This window comes from Pecten maximus, chromosome 3 (genome assembly GCF_902652985.1).
Source record: "Pecten maximus chromosome 3, xPecMax1.1, whole genome shotgun sequence".
Classification (NCBI taxonomy): Eukaryota; Metazoa; Mollusca; class Bivalvia; order Pectinida; family Pectinidae; genus Pecten; species Pecten maximus.
The window spans coordinates 12,247,871-12,265,861 of record NC_047017.1 but is presented as its reverse complement, the minus strand read 5'-3'; the positions used below and the strand labels follow the sequence as shown (position 1 = coordinate 12,265,861).

The following is a 17,991-nucleotide window of genomic DNA, read 5'->3' as shown; positions in this document are numbered from 1 at the left end:
TCGTAGGTTTGTCACCCTGGAGAGCCTCCGTGTCTATGTACAATATGCCCAGTAACCCACTCGTGGGTTTGTCAGCCTGGAGAGCCTCTGTGTCTTTTGTTCTGGATTTACTGTCTGGTCTACAGGAAAGTCTGTTTATAAACTTTGGGTCAGAACATTTACTTACATATACCTGTAACATTATGCAAGACGAAGCCGATATTACAGTAGATAAGAATTCTTATTAAAACAACTTACAGGGAGATTAAACTCACAAAGAAATCCTGTCAACTCGGGGTAGAGTGTTTTTAAAAGTTTTCTTTGTGTTACTGTCGTTTTTGTGTCTGACCCCAGGGACAGTCAGCTGATCATGACTTGATCAGACTCACTCTGTTAGAAGCTTTTTAACTTCATATAAAGTATAAGGTTGTCCCGTTTAGATTTCTGCCACTGTGCAGCATGCCTTATAATCACCAGGTATATTTTCGGATGGTTGATTTTTGTGAAATTAACAGCCCATCAGCCAATAAAGGTTTTAAACTGCCAGATGGTGTTAGATTCTACAAGTGTTGGTAAAGAAAAGAAAATCTCACAGCTTTATTGTTATAACTTGGACGTTCAATGTATTTGATATCTCAAAACATGTGTTGTACAGAATATAACCTGTGTAGAGAATGTCTTTAACTGAATAGATATAGAATTCTCTTTTAAACATTTTATTGACCAGGGAATAAAACTTTAAGTGTTACGACTAGAGAACGGCATGTCCTCTCAGTTTTACAAGTATTGATACTTATAAAATTCTAACATATGTTTTATAGTTTTCGTGAAGATGTTCCCCTTTAAGCTTCATGTTTCTCTCCGGAGTTTCTTGTTGATGATGGGTGCTAACAGAAGTGGTATATATATAAAGAACAAACTCAAAGCTGGGCTATAAATTTCACCAAGGTTTCCTGTTGTGCAGCAGAATCATGACTTATTTTGAGATTCTAAAATGCCATAAATAACTTGATTTTTATCATTTTTACAAATCTCTGACTAATTTCCTCTATGATATGTTTTAGCTTTCTGAGTTGTAACCTCATAGCGATAAACCTTCCCCCAAAATGGTTCAGTGTAAGGGTGATTTGATTCATGGTAAGGATGTTCTTTGAGTCAGGATCAGATAAACTCTTGACCCAATACACACTGAGAAAAACCAGGCCCCTGGGGAGTTGACAGAACCCCCGCAACTTTTTATTCTAATCTCTTACTAAAATAGATACACTTTTCACGATCAGTCACTGAAAACTGTTGAATAACTGATTCATTGTGTTGATTTCATGTGGAGTTTTGTCAGGATAGTGGTTATCATGGTTATAGTTCAACGGAACCTGTTGAATGTGTACTCCTAATAATACAGACACTGTGTATACTATACATTGAACATCTTACTGTATATATCTCTCTCTCTCTATATATAATGAATCTGTATATTGTATTAAAACTCTGTATTCTGAATCTTAAAGATGTTAACTGGTATGTTAACCTGTGTATACTAGACATTGAACATCTTACTGTATATCATCTCTCTATATACCGTAAACTGTATTTATAGTGATGTTAAAAACGGTATTGGTTATACTGATCAGAGTTATAGTGTTATAAATTGAAAGGCTAAAATGGTGTTGGTTATACTGATCAGAGTTATAGTGTTATAAATTGAAAGGTTAAAACGGTATTGGTTATACTGATCAGAGTTATAGTGTTATAAATTGAAAGGTTAAAACGGTGTTGGTTATACTGATCAGAGTTATAGTGTTATAAATTGAAAGGTTAAAACGGTATTGGTTATACTGATCAGAGTTATAGTGTTATAAATTGTAAGGTTAAAACGGTGTTGGTTATACTGATCAGAGTTATAGTGTTATAAATTGAAAGGTTAAAACGGTATTGGTTATACTGATCAGAGTTATAGTGTTATAAATTAAAAGGTTAAAATGGTGTTGGTCATACATAGTTTCTATGGTATGTGTTGTACAATATAATTGACTTATTTCCAATCAGTGAAGAACAAATCGACAGGTTAAGGGAATAAACATCTGTCTGTAGTCCTAATAAAGTAACGATGTCAAACAAACTATCAATGTATGGACAAGTCAGCTGGTAGGTCACCCTACAGTTGTACTACATTCACCAGGTATATTTTTTTGGTTTTAAACTGGTAGAATGGTGTACAACAGACATAACGGACATTAGACATGGTATTTCTGGGACATTAGACATGGTATTTCTGGCAGTGTGTCGACTGTTATCAGTGTGACCTATCAGTGGATCAGTTCTCGGTGAAAGGATGAGGCAATCTGTTGTTCAACTCTGGGAAGACTTCATGACGTAATGTTTGACGTGCAAGGTGGATCTAGTCGATATTACGTCCAAAGTGTTGGTGGAAAGGTTTTTGTTTCGAGGGTTGCTCTAAATAGGAAAATAAGCGGGATAATTTTAAAATCTGCAAAAATGTATCATTAGTTCTTACCCAATTTCAATGACAATGAATTGTATACGTTTGTAAAAGAAACCAATGGGGCAGGAGTTGGGGGATATTAGAGGAATGAAATCTGACAATTGGGAATAATCATTTATCTATTATCTGGCAGTATGAGCCCAAATCTGATAACAAGCCCAGCTATTGCAGATCAATAAAAATGTTACTTCCTTGTCCTACAATAAGCCCACCCCTACTTTGAGTAAGTTTATGTGTCGGCCTCCTGGGCTTATTACAGGGTAAATACATCTTATACAATTGACAGAATTTGATTAAGTGTTTCATAGTTAACACTGATATTGGACTTACATTGATAAGTTGTAGCATTGAATTGCAAGTTTTACTACTCTAGAAGGTCAGAGGTCAACATTACAGACCGTGTTGCTATCAAGGTGGGGGTAACTCTAGTTGCTATGACGACAGTGAAAAAGCCAACATTCATACTTTTGGAGCCACTTTTTTGTAATAAACTCTTTGAATACTGCAACATTTTCTGGTATTTTAACTTGAAAGACCACTGCAGGTTTTCTTATCCTGATGAGAACTGTAATGTTTTTTGTTGCTGAGAGGAAAGATTAAAGGAACACAGCACATAGAGGCTATACAAAGACGATATGTTTTTTGTTTGAAGCTGACATTGATATACTATAATCGTAAATGACTTACTTTGATGTTTGAAGCTATATAGCTGTGAGCATTGCTTCTATACTAATCTGTATGATTAGCTTTTCAAAGTGCAGGAAAAGGTCATTGGGTGCATTGTTGGGATACCATAGCTCAAATCTTTTAGATGCCAAATGGGTATTTGATGAAATTTTCAAGATACTAAAGAGAGTCAAAGGTGTCAAACAAATACTATAAAGGGTCACAGGGGTCAACATTTATATTTTGGCACCAAATTGTGTAAGTTGATGAGGTATTTTTTGTCTTTGGTTTGAATGGCAGACAATGTTGGGTAACAGTTCTACTGTACTGAAACAGAGGTCATAACATCATATTGATATCTGATTTTATTCAGGTGGGGGGGGGGGGGGGGGGGGGGGGGGGGGGTGATGCCTCCCACACAAAATCTGGCCCTGTTCATCCTCTATGAAATTACAGCTCCAATCCCTAGCCTCCCGTCCCCTTTAATTGTACCGTAATTATGCATCACATTTATTTTATAAAGTTCAACTCCATAATAAAGTTGCATCAAATTGAAATATCTCCCATCCATCTATCTGTCTGTCCTGTCAAATCCCAACCACACCACATTTATTCTAATAAATTCATCTCTTATAAAAGTCTACCATTACCCAACTTCCTGCCTATCTTTATCTTCACCAACTGTTTCTTCTGAACTTCTAATACCTTCATCACCATTGAAAACAATCTGCAGAAGAAATATCTGCCCTTCATTCACATTCTGTGTGAAATAAATCTTGATCATACCAGTAATGTAATCCGATTTTAACAAGGGAAAGAACATGATAACAAGGCAGGCCGCGGTATTGTGTTGCCCTGTAATCAGGGACTCAGGCCCTCAGATCTGTCGGGAGAGTCAAGGAGACAAAGAATGATGTTCTTATACAAGTAGGAGATAATGTACTGGGGGGATGGGGGGAGGATAACTAGCTGCAGGCCGTCCTGGGGTAGTCCTGGGGTAGGGAGGGGGAGGGAAATCAAGCTGTCCTGGGGGGGGGGGGGGGGGGGGGGGGGGGAGCAGCCAGACTGTCCAGGGAGGGGGGAAAAGGGAGTGTGTGGTGGAAAAGTGGGATAGCTGTCAGGCTGTCTTTGGTTGGGAAGGGGGGGGGGGGGGGGGGGGGCAGTCAAACTGTCCAAGGAGGAGTGGAAGGGGAATCGGACAGTCCAGGGGGAAGTAGACAGATTTAGTATCTAGGGGGAAGGGGGATTGGGGCTATCCTAGGGTGTGGGATGTGGAAAGGGGGATATCAGTCAGTGAGTCCCTGGGGGAGGGGGATATCAGTGAGTCAGTCCTTGGGGGAGGGGTGATGACAATCATCTTTGTTGGGAGAGCTCTCTGTAACAACACCAATAACACATTTCATCATCAACAGCAGTTTGTTTGAATTATGATCTTCATCATTAGCTACAGAAACAGGAAGTTGATTGCACAATAAAAAATAGGATAAAGAAAGTATTCAGCTTGTTTCCTGTTGATGGGACGAGAGATAAGTAAAATATTTTAAGATATTTCATTGAGATTGTATTTACTTACATGAGTTTGGTCCAAGTACGTGTCGATAGGAGTTAAAATTGGTGACTGATATGTCATCTGATGATCAGAACATGTTCAGATATTTATTTTAACAGAAGTTGGTCGGTTTGTGCTTCGTGTTGGTAAAATATATAAATAGTCAGTGATGATGGAAGTGATGACAATCTGTGACATCTTCATTAGTGTTATTATATACTCTAGTTTTTATATCAGATTATCTTTAACCACAGGTTTCCATGTAAATTCTTTTTTATTTCGTGGCTCATCAATAATTGAGAGGTCATTTAGGGCCATGAAGAAAATGAAACACATTTAGAATTTAGTTGTTACAGATTGTTTTTTTAAAACATTTTGATATTTATTGACTGCAGAATCAATACTGGCAATTAAATATTTCAATATTTATCAAAAGGCTAAATTGCCTTATGTTGCTGTTAAATATATATGGGAGCTGGTGCGGTTATTCCAGACTTCTGTTGTAGTGGACATAATCGGTTTATTTTGACTGGCATTGTGTCTGTCATCATTTCATAGAGGAAGTACAATGTTATTGTTCACTAAAATTAATTTAAAAAAAGTATATTTTGATTGCAGAGGAAGTTTGTTTAAGGGTAGACAATGGTATTGTTGTATTAATGTAGCCACACAGACACATTAAACTGAGCTTTGATATTTTCATATGAAATCGGAATCCTTGATTTTTAAAGGGACTTTGTCAGGGTGTCAAAGGTTATCAGCTGAAACTAGGAGTAATGCTATCCTTTGGCTATATTTGACACCTTACCAACTATCTGTTAATCTACTTGTGTTATAACTGGAATCTTCAGAAACATGATTCATCAATATAAATAAAAGTCTTCATCTTTAGAACAATCACAACCTTAGATTAAACATTTTACATAAAATAAAAATTTAAAAAAAGGGGGAGGGGGGGGGGGGGGTGCAAACTTAAACTTAGTCACTGCCAATATATTACTCCCTTATCATATACAGAGCAACCCGCTTATTTGCATAGCCCTTTTTCCATGACAAAATATGCAAATAACCGGAGTATTCGTATAGGCGGAGTTGGGTTTTGGCCCCTCTTATACACGTGTAGATCGTCAGGTAGGTACTCAAAATGGGCGCTATATGATTGTTTACGTTATTTGCATTAAAAATATAAAATATAAGAGTAAATACGAAATACATGGGTTGTTATTCTTTATAAATGTACACATAAAAATATTTGCATACACTTCATTATTTACTACTTGTCACTCTGGGTCCGATATCGGTCATACACACGTGGGTTGGCACTACGATGTACAATGTCATCGTTTCAATTAACATTTATTATCGTCTCGAGATGCGTTGTGTTCCTGCTATGAGTATATTAGTTGTTTGATCATAGATGATGAACTGCTGAAGCAATAGACTGTCTTAAATGACCGTGACATGTGTATTGCTGTTTGGGTTTGTTTTGGAAAATGGCGCACACACAAAAAGAGTTGTCGTTCATTACACATATGCCCCCACAATGCAACGCGCCTAGTAAACAATCATGGCGATCGCAACCTGTCTCAGCGAGTGTTCAAGTGCACAGAACACAGGTTTGGATCGATGCTATAATAAATAAACAAGATCATCAAAAGATGAGGCATATACAATTATATTCAGTAATTCTTCTGCACAGTGCTACTGATATGGTCTGGATAATAACTAAATGTCGATTTCGATGCATCGAACGTAACCTGTAATGACGGAGTGTGAACCAATGATTAGATAACGTTGTATATCGTGTCGAATCAATATGTAAGTTAAAACACATTTCATAAAACTTTTATTACGGGAAAATCACAAAAATACCCTAAAATCAATTAAAATATTTCGATTTTTTGGAATTTTTATATGCATATAAGTGGGAGTCGGTGTTTTAGTCGATGCAAATACACGGGATTGAAATACAAAGATAAAGAGGAAGAAAATCGGGACCTGAGAATTTTATGCAAATAAGCGGGATATTCAAATAACCGATATGCAAATAAGTGGGCTCCTCTGTATATAATTTTGAGAATTCATTGAAAAGGGGAGGCAAATCTGGGCCAGAAAAAAAGTGTTGGGTTTTGCTTCTATATAGAGAGGGGAGATAACTCTATGATAAAAGCCATTACTCTGAAGTAGAACTCTCCTATGGTTATAACTTACAGAAAAATCTCTTAAACTTGGATTATAGTCAGGGTAAACTGTCTTTCTCAGGAAACATTGTAGGAAAGCTACACAGGACAGTTGGACCTCTTGATTAACTTCAGGAAGCATTGTAGGAAAGCTACACAGGACAGTTGGGCCTCTTGATTAACTTCAGGAAGCATTGTAGGAAAGCTACACAGGACAGTTGGGCCTCTTGGTTAACTTCAGGAAACATTGTAGGAAAGCTACACAGGATAGTTGGGCCTCTTGGTTAACTTCAGGATACATATTGTCATGAGTAACTCTTCAGATATGATATAGACCTGTTTTTTAGGAAAACCATCATAACATCGGGGCGTTAATTGCATGAATATGCTAGTTAGTGTATAAATTCATAGCAGGAAAACATTTCAGTGTAAATAATGAAGAACTATTTCTCACAGGTGAGACTGCCATAAGGTTCCTACATAACCCTTAATAGAATAAACATGACTGTGTTATATGCTGATGTTGATTCCGGGGAGATGTTTCTCAATTATGATAGAGATGACAGGCTACATTTACTGTTAGGCTTTGTGTAGGGGTTACCCTGGGGCCAGGCCTGGCTGTGGATTCCATCACCCTGTCCTGGGACATATGGTACTACCCTAGCCTCTGTATACACCAGTAAATATTTATCGACAGGTTCTATAAACATCATAACTCCAAAAATCTTGTCAATCAAATTCAAATGAGGAACACTGGCTGTTGATTTATGTTACTTTTACTTTTTCCAAAAAATGGTTATTTTCAAACTTTAATAAGTTTTGAATACATCAGCAGAACAATTTATTAGTGGTCCTTTAAAGTCAGATCTAGAGCACTGACTTCCTGGCTAAAATGATGACAATAGGAATGATCTAAACACATTTCCAGTATAAATCTTGCAGAGAAGAAGGAAGTGAGGGGATCTAATAGGAGTCCTGGGTTTGGTGGAGTTGTAACACCAGTGTTATTTAAAGTTGAGGTTGAGGTATCTAGTATTTGTATGAGTCACAGATGTATATTGTACTAGTATTGAGTATTAGACATTCGATTCAAAGCAGAAGAAATCATTTCTATGTAAACTGAACCTGTGTAATCTGGACACCTGTATAAATCGGACCATCAGCCAGGTTACACTGAATTCTATGTGAACTGGACCTGTGTAATCTGGACACCTGTATAAATCTGACCATCAGCTAGGTTACACTTAATTCTATGTGAACTGGACCTGTGTAATCTGGACACCTGTATAAATTGGATCATCAGCTAGGTTACACTTCATACATTTATATGTAAACCTGTGTATTCTGTAAACCTGGTTAGCTTAAATATGACTTAATTAATATCAATTGTTTTATGTGAGTAGACAAATTAACATGTTGCACAACAGGTAAGCCGTTACACAGAATCAGTTAGACCTTACGCTATCCTAATCAGACATTATCCTCAGGTGTCCAATACCTTTGATGTATACATAATACATGATGCTGTTTCTATAGCACTACAGGTATACAGGTATTATACTGTACATTTGCCAGGTAACTAATTTACCATGTATGGCTCAATGGTAGAAGGCTTCAGATTCTCTGTATGAGTATAGTATTATTGACTTTATAGAGCTGTTGGAGCTTTTTTTTATTAGTTAACAATTCACATTAAATGATAGAATTTTCCATTAGCTATATTCTACTGAATACATCTTTATATATAATGAATACCTGCATAATCCAAATACCTGAAGAAAAATTTTCAGATCAGACAGATTTGTTTACTTTTGTTTCTGTTACAATAAGTTTACCTTTTCCTGTGATTCTAACAGTATATTTGTTGATGTTTCAGGTTCGTCCCTCGACTTGGCACCATCACTCCTGTCACTATATGATAGTATTGCTTTAGCCAATAAATCAACACAAAATGTGGGAGACCAATCAAGTGACCAAGCCACATCTTCTCCGACCAATCAAAATAATCTATCAGACAGCAATTCCTCCAATCAGGAGGATACATCACGAATTCCTCCATTGATCAAACTAGATTGTGGGGATACAACATGTGAGGTGAACGGTTGTCATGGTGATGGTACTGGACATAGCAATGATCTTAACGACAGCAAGAAGCGTCCTCTCAGTATTAGTTCAGTATCCTCTTCCTCGTCGTCCTCACTTCCACGTCACATTCGAAAACGACCAAACTTATGCGAGTGTGACCCGGTGACGTTAGGACGCGGTGACATGGAAAAGCTGGACCAGTTGATGTATATAGACGATGATGTACCAAACGGAGCCACTGAGGATGACATGTCAGTTGACACCGATAGTGAAAGCTCGAAAAAATACGACCATTCTGCGGCTAGTGTTCACTCGTCAGCCAGCATCCTGTCGTCTGGTAGCGTCCAGTCATCTATCAGTGCTGTGTCGTCTTCTAGCACTCAGTCTAATACTAGTCAATCTTCAGAAAACAATGATCTGGAAATTCATAGAAACAATTCTGGGGCCAAGGAAAAGGAAACAGCTCATAGTGACAGTTGCCATAACAACCAATATAACGTCAAGGCATCAAGTCCACATCAGGAATCACAGAGGACTTCAAATAGTATAAATGTCACCCCATCGGTTCCCTCAGTGACTCCGGGAGCGAGTGATTCGCCTGTGGCTGGGATTAGCCCAGGAGTCACTCCTCGCTCGTCTCACTCTTTTAATCGCCGGGACAGCACAAGTCCGTCTAAATATGTCACATACGTCCAGAGGGTGGTGACAGAGATTGTGGAAACAGAGCGAATCTATGTTACATACCTCAAGGAAATCATTGATGTAAGTTCTTTTACTTCCAGGTTCTGGTATTGAATCACCCTACCCAAATGTCTGTCCAGATTTCTAAATGAAATTCCCTATATTAATCACCCAACCCAAATGTCTGTCCAGATTTCTAAATGAAATTCCCTATATTAATCACCCAACCCAAATGTCTGTCCAGATTTCTTAAGGAAATTCCCTATATTAATCACTCAACCCAAATGTCTGTCCAGATTTCTAAATGAAATTTCCCTATATTATTCACCCAACCCAAATGTCTATCCAGATTTCTGAATGAAATTCCCTATATTAATCACCCAACCCAAATGTCTGTCCAGATTTCTGAATGAAATTCCCTATATTAATCACCCAACCCTAATGTCTGTCCAAATGTTGGTAGGGAAATCAAATCATGTATGAACCCAAACAAATCCATGTTAGTGGGAAATCTGGAAACATCAGTTATTTTTATGGCAATGGTAGATCTTATAGATGTACAAAAGGTCTCGGGGTTTTATACTTCATTATTTCTTCGAAACATTACTGGTATTAACTTCAAAATGATCGAACTTACCCACAAGCTATAATTGTCTTTTCCTTTTGAGGAAATTACTAAGCCAAACAGGAAAAAATTAATAACGTTTCAAGGCCTGCAGACAGTAGAAAATGGTGGGACTCATTATTTATGTGTTTTTAATGGTGACTTGAACATTTGAAATGCAAAATTTCCTTGAGAAAAATAATACTTTTAACTCAAATTTCTGTTTAACTTCCGATAAAATGTCATAAAAAATTGTTCAGTGAGTTCTTATAAGCTTGATCTGTTTCTAATTAAAAGCTGAGATGTATCACACCTTGATATGAGATTGAAGTTTAAACAAGTCTACCTTAGGTAGACAGGTGAAGCAGGTCCAGGTGTATTTGATGTGGTCGGGGACTTTTGTAAATTACAGTCCTCAGTTCTCACTTAGGAAGTCGTTTTGTATGTCAAGAGGCCCCTAACCTCATCTTCATAAAATCTCAAAAAGGTCGGAATCTTTCTTGGAGATAGGGAGACCTAATTAACTGGGAGAGGCGAGAAAATGTGATAGCAGGCGTAATATTACACCTCATCACCATAATCAGTCATTGACCACCAACAGTCGGGTTTTATTCTGTAATGTTTATCAGATAAACACATCATAGCCAGATACATTTCAATGAAAAATCATGATCTGGTTCATGTAATAAACGTGTAATAAATGTTAAGTTACTATTACTCTAACAAACTGATACACTAGACACAATGTACACACACATATACATATGTAGATTGGTCAACATATGCCCATGAATGCCACAAAGAGCTGGAATTCATACATGTGGAAAAAAATGCAGATTTTCCTTCTTTTTTTTTTTTTTTGCTGAAATCCTCTTGAATTTGAAGTATGTGAACTAGAATGTAGAAACTTGGAGTGAGTTGAATTCTTGCCAAAATATATGTCCCCAGCTTAAATTTCTGTAGCTATATCCTACACACGATCATGCATAATTTGTCACTCTGAAAAGTAGATCCAATATTCTAAATATTGAAATTGACTTTTTAGATAAATGGGACAAGCTGTCTTCATTTGGATTAATTCAGTATAAATTGTAATACCTCACCTCTAACTTACACAGCCCGCCTCATAAGGTCTAACATACACAGCCCACCTCATAAGGTCTAACCTACACAGCCCACCTCATAAGGTCTAACCTACACAGCCCGCCTCATAAGGTCTAACCTACACAGCCCACCTCATAAGGTCTAACCTACACAGCCCACCTCATAAGGTCTAACCTACACAGCCCACCTCATAAGGTCTAACCTACACAGCCCGCCTCATAAGGTCTAACCTACACAGCCCACCTCATAAGGTCTAACCTACACAGCCAACCTCATAAGGTCTAACCTACAGACCCCACCTCATAAGGTCTAACCTACACAGCCAACCTCATAAGGTCTAACCTACAGACCCCACCTCATAAGGTCTAACCTACACAGCCAACCTCATAAGGTCTAACCTACACAGCCCACCTCATAAGGTCTAACCTACACAGCCCACCTCATAAGGTCTAACCTACACAGCCAACCTCATAAGGTCTAACCTACACAGCCCACCTCATAAGGTCTAACCTACACAGCCCACCTCATAAGGTCTAACCTACACAGCCCACCTCATAAGGTCTAACCTACACAGCCCACCTCATAAGGTCTAACCTACACAGCCCACCTCATAAGGTCTAACCTACACAGCCCACCTCATAAGGTCTAACCTACACAGCCCACCTCATAAGGTCTAACCTACACAGCCCGCCTCATAAGGTCTAACCTACACAGCCCGCCTCATAAGGTCTAACCTACACAGCCCGCCTCATAAGGTCTAACCTACACAGCCCACCTCATAAGGTCTAACCTACACAGCCCGCCTCATAAGGTCTAACCTACACAGCCCACCTCATAAGGTCTAACCTACAGACCCCACCTCATAAGGTCTAACCTACACAGCCCACCTCACATGGTCTAACCTACACAGCCCACCTCACATGGTCTAACCTACAGACCCCACCTCACAAGGTCTAACCTACACAGCCCACCTCATAAGGTCTAACCTACACAGCCCACCTCATAAGGTCTAACTTACACAGCCCACCTCATAAGTTCTAACCTACAGACCCCACCTCATAAGGTCTAACCTACAGACCCCACCTCATAAGGTCTAACATACACAGCCCACCTCATAAGGTCTAACCTACACAGTCCACCTCATAAGGTCTAACCTACACAGCCCACCTCATTAGGTCTAACCTACACAGACCCCACCTCATCAGGTCTAACCTACAGACCCCACCTCATTAGGTCTAACCTATACAACCCACCTCATGAGTTCTAACATACACAGCCCACCTCATAATGTCTAACCTACACAGCCCACCTCATAAGGTCTAACCTACACAGCCCACCTCATAAGGTCTAACCTACACAGACCCCACCTCATAAGGTCTAACCTACAGACCCCACCTCATAAGGTCTAACCTACACAGCCCATCTCATAAGGTCTAACCTACAGACCCCACCTCATAAGGTCTAACCTACACAGCCCACCTCACATGGTCTAACCTACACAGCCCACCTCACAGGGTCTAACCTACAGACCTCACCTCACAAGGTCTAACCTACACAGCCCACTTCATAAGGTCTAACCTACACAGCCCACCTCATAAGGTCTAACCTACACAGACCCCACCTCATAAGGTCTAACCTACACAGCCCACCTCATAAGGTCTAACCTACACAGCCCACCTCATAAGGTCTAACCTACACAGCCTGCCTCATAAGGTCTAACCTACACAGCCCGCCTCATAAGGTCTAACCTACAGACCCCACCTCATAAGGTCTAACCTACACAGCCCACCTCATAAGGTCTAACCTACACAGTCCACCTCATAAGGTCTAACCTACACAGCCCACCTCATTAGGTCTAACCTACACAGACCCCACCTCATCAGGTCTAACCTACAGACCCCACCTCATTAGGTCTAACCTATACAACCCACCTCATGAGTTCTAACATACACAGCCCACCTCATAATGTCTAACCTACACAGCCCACCTCATAAGGTCTAACCTACACAGCCCGCCTCATAAGGTCTAACCTACACAGCCCGCCTCATAAGGTCTAACCTACACAGCCCACCTCATAAGGTCTAACCTACAGACCCCACCTCATAAGGTCTAACCTACACAGCCCACCTCACATGGTCTAACCTACACAGCCCACCTCACATGGTCTAACCTACAGACCCCACCTCACAAGGTCTAACCTACAGACCCCACCTCATAAGGTCTAACCTACACAGCCCACCTCATAAGGTCTAACCTACACAGCCCACCTCACATGGTCTAACCTACACAGCTCACCTCATAAGGTCTAACCTACACAGCCCACCTCATAAGGTCTAACCTACACAGACCCCACCTCATAAGGTCTAACCTACAGACCCCACCTCATAAGGTCTAACCTACACAGCCCATCTCATAAGGTCTAACCTACAGACCCCACCTCATAAGGTCTAACCTACACAGCCCACCTCACATGGTCTAACCTACACAGCCCACCTCACAGGGTCTAACCTACAGACCTCACCTCACAAGGTCTAACCTACACAGCCCACTTCATAAGGTCTAACCTACACAGCCCACCTCATAAGGTCTAACCTACACAGACCCCACCTCATAAGGTCTAACCTACACAGCCCACCTCATAAGGTCTAACCTACACAGCCCACCTCATAAGGTCTAACCTACACAGCCTGCCTCATAAGGTCTAACCTACACAGCCCGCCTCATAAGGTCTAACCTACAGACCCCACCTCATAAGGTCTAACCTACACAGCCCACCTCATAAGGTCTAACCTACACAGCCCACCTCATAAGGTCTAACCTACACAGCCCACCTCATAAGGTCTAACCTACACAGCCCGCCTCATAAGGTCTAACCTACAGACCCCACCTCATAAGGTCTAACCTACACAGCCCACCTCATAAGGTCTAACCTACACAGCCCACCTCATAAGGTCTAACCTACACAGCCTGCCTCATAAGGTCTAACCTACACAGCCCACCTCATAAGGCCTAACCTACAGACCCCACCTCATAAGGTCTAACCTACACAGCCCACCTCACATGGTCTAACCTACACAGCCCACCTCACAGGGTCTAACCTACAGACCTCACCTCACAAGGTCTAACCTACACAGCCCACCTCATAAGGTCTAACCTACACAGACCCCACCTCATAAGGTCTAACCTACACAGCCCACCTCATAAGGTCTAACCTACACAGCCCGCCTCATAAGGTCTAACCTACAGACCCCACCTCATAAGGTCTAACCTACACAGCCCACCTCATAAGGTCTAACCTACACAGCCCACCTCATAAGGTCTAACCTACACAGCCCACCTCATAAGGTCTAACCTACACAGCCCGCCTCATAAGGTCTAACCTACAGACTCCACCTCATAAGGTCTAACCTACACCGCCCACCTCATAAGGTCTAACCTACACAGCCCGCCTCATAAGGTCTAACCTACACAGCCTGCCTCATAAGGTCTAACCTACACAGCCCACCTCATAAGGCCTAACCTACAGACCCCACCTCATAAGGTCTAACCTACACAGCCCACCTCACATGGTCTAACCTACACAGCCCACCTCACAGGGTCTAACCTACAGACCTCACCTCACAAGGTCTAACCTACACAGCCCACCTCATAAGGTCTAACCTACACAGCCCACCTCATAAGGTCTAACCTACACAGACCCCACCTCATAAGGTCTAACCTACACAGCCCACCTCATAAGGTCTAACCTACACAGCCCACCTCATAAGGTCTAACCTACACAGCCTGCCTCATAAGGTCTAACCTACACAGCCCACCTCATAAGGTCTAACCTACACAGCCCATCTCATAAGGTCTAACCTACACAGCCCGCCTCATAAGGTCTAACCTACAGACCCCACCTCATAAGGTCTAACCTACACAGCCCATCTCATAAGGTCTAACCTACACAGCCCGCCTCATAAGGTCTAACCTACAGACCCCACCTCATAAGGTCTAACCTACACAGCCCACCTCATAAGGTCTAACCTACACAGCCCACCTCATAAGGTCTAACCTACACAGCCTGCCTCATAAGGTCTAACCTACACAGCCCGCCTCATAAGGTCTAACCTACAGACCCCACCTCATAAGGTCTAACCTACACAGCCCACCTCATAAGGTCTAACCTACACAGCCCACCTCATAAGGTCTAACCTACACAGCCCACCTCATAAGGTCTAACCTACACAGCCCACCTCATAAGGCCTAACCTACAGACCCCACCTCATAAGGTCTAACCTACACAGCCTGCCTCATAAGGTCTAACCTACAGACCCCACCTCACAAGGTCTAACCTACACAGCCCACCTCATAAGGTCTAACCTACACAGCCCACCTCATAAGGTCTAACCTACACAGCCCACCTCATAAGGTCTAACCTACACAGCCCACCTCATAAGGTCTAACCTACAGACCCCACATCACAAGGTCTAACCTACACAGCCCACCTCATAAGGTCTAACTTACACAGCCCATCTCATAAGTTCTAACCTACAGACCCCACCTCATAAGGTCTAACCTACACAGCCCACCTCATAAGGTCTAACATACAGACCCCACCTCATAAGGTCTAACCTACACAGCCCACCTCATAAGGTCTAACCTACAGACCCCACCTCACAAGGTCTAACCTACACAGCCCACCTCACAAGGTCTAACTTACACAGCCCACCTCATAAGTTCTAACCTACAGACCCCACCTCATAAGGTCTAACCTACAGACCCCACCTCATAAGGTCTAACATACACAGCCCACCTCATAAGGTCTAACCTACACAGTCCACCTCATAAGGTCTAACCTACACAGCCCACCTCATTAGGTCTAACCTACACAGACCCCACCTCATCAGGTCTAACCTACAGACCCCACCTCATTAGGTCTAACCTATACAACCCACCTCATGAGTTCTAACATACACAGCCCACCTCATAATGTCTAACCTACACAGCCCACCTCATAAGGTCTAACCTACACAGCCCACCTCATAAGGTCTAACCTACACAGCCCGCCTCATAAGGTCTAACCTACACAGCCCACCTCATAAGGTCTAACCTACAGACCCCACCTCATAAGGTCTAACCTACACAGCCCACCTCACATGGTCTAACCTACACAGCCCACCTCATAAGGTCTAACTTACACAGCCCACCTCATAAGTTCTAACCTACAGACCCCACCTCATAAGGTCTAACATACAGACCCCACCTCATAAGGTCTAACATACACAGCCCACCTCATAAGGTCTAACCTACACAGTTCACCTCATAAGGTCTAACCTACACAGCCCACCTCATTAGGTCTAACCTACACAGACCCCACCTCATCAGGTCTAACCTACAGACCCCACCTCATTAGGTCTAACCTATACAACCCACCTCATGAGTTCTAACATACACAGCCCACCTCATAATGTCTAACCTACACAGCCCACCTCATAAGGTCTAACCTACACAGCCCGCCTCATAAGGTCTAACCTACACAGCCCGCCTCATAAGGTCTAACCTACACAGCCCACCTCATAAGGTCTAACCTACAGACCCCACCTCATAAGGTCTAACCTACACAGCCCACCTCACATGGTCTAACCTACACAGCCCACCTCACATGGTCTAACCTACAGACCCCACCTCACAAGGTCTAACCTACAGACCCCACCTCATAAGGTCTAACCTACACAGCCCACCTCATAAGGTCTAACCTACACAGCCCACCTCACATGGTCTAACCTACACAGCCCACCTCATAAGGTCTAACCTACACAGCCCACCTCATAAGGTCTAACCTACACAGACCCCACCTCATAAGGTCTAACCTACAGACCCCACCTCATAAGGTCTAACCTACACAGCCCACCTCATAAGGTCTAACCTACAGACCCCACCTCATAAGGTCTAACCTACACAGCCCACCTCACATGGTCTAACCTACACAGCCCACCTCACAGGGTCTAACCTACAGACCTCACCTCACAAGGTCTAACCTACACAGCCCACTTCATAAGGTCTAACCTACACAGCCCACCTCATAAGGTCTAACCTACACAGACCCCACCTCATAAGGTCTAACCTACACAGCCCACCTCATAAGGTCTAACCTACACAGCCCACCTCATAAGGTCTAACCTACACAGCCTGCCTCATAAGGTCTAACCTACACAGCCCACCTCATAAGGTCTAACCTACACAGCCCACCTCATAAGGTCTAACCTACACAGCCCGCCTCATAAGGTCTAACCTACAGACCCCACCTCATAAGGTCTAACCTACACAGCCCACCTCATAAGGTCTAACCTACACAGCCCACCTCATAAGGTCTAACCTACACAGCCCACCTCATAAGGTCTAACCTACACAGCCCGCCTCATAAGGTCTAACCTACAGACCCCACCTCATAAGGTCTAACCTACACAGCCCACCTCATAAGGTCTAACCTACACAGCCCACCTCATAAGGTCTAACCTACACAGCCTGCCTCATAAGGTCTAACCTACACAGCCCACCTCATAAGGCCTAACCTACAGACCCCACCTCATAAGGTCTAACCTACACAGCCCACCTCACATGGTCTAACCTACACAGCCCACCTCACAGGGTCTAACCT

General features: G+C 42.0%; 1 protein-coding gene across 1 annotated transcript in view; it reads left to right on the top strand.

Moving 5' to 3' along the window:
* The window catches only part of LOC117323234, a 53,061-nt gene that overhangs the window by 9,182 nt on the left and 25,888 nt on the right, over nt 1-17,991 (top strand). Inside the window, 1 exon segment of the mRNA XM_033878302.1 lies at nt 8,754-9,724. Within this exon segment, the coding sequence (XP_033734193.1) occupies nt 8,754-9,724 (971 nt within the window).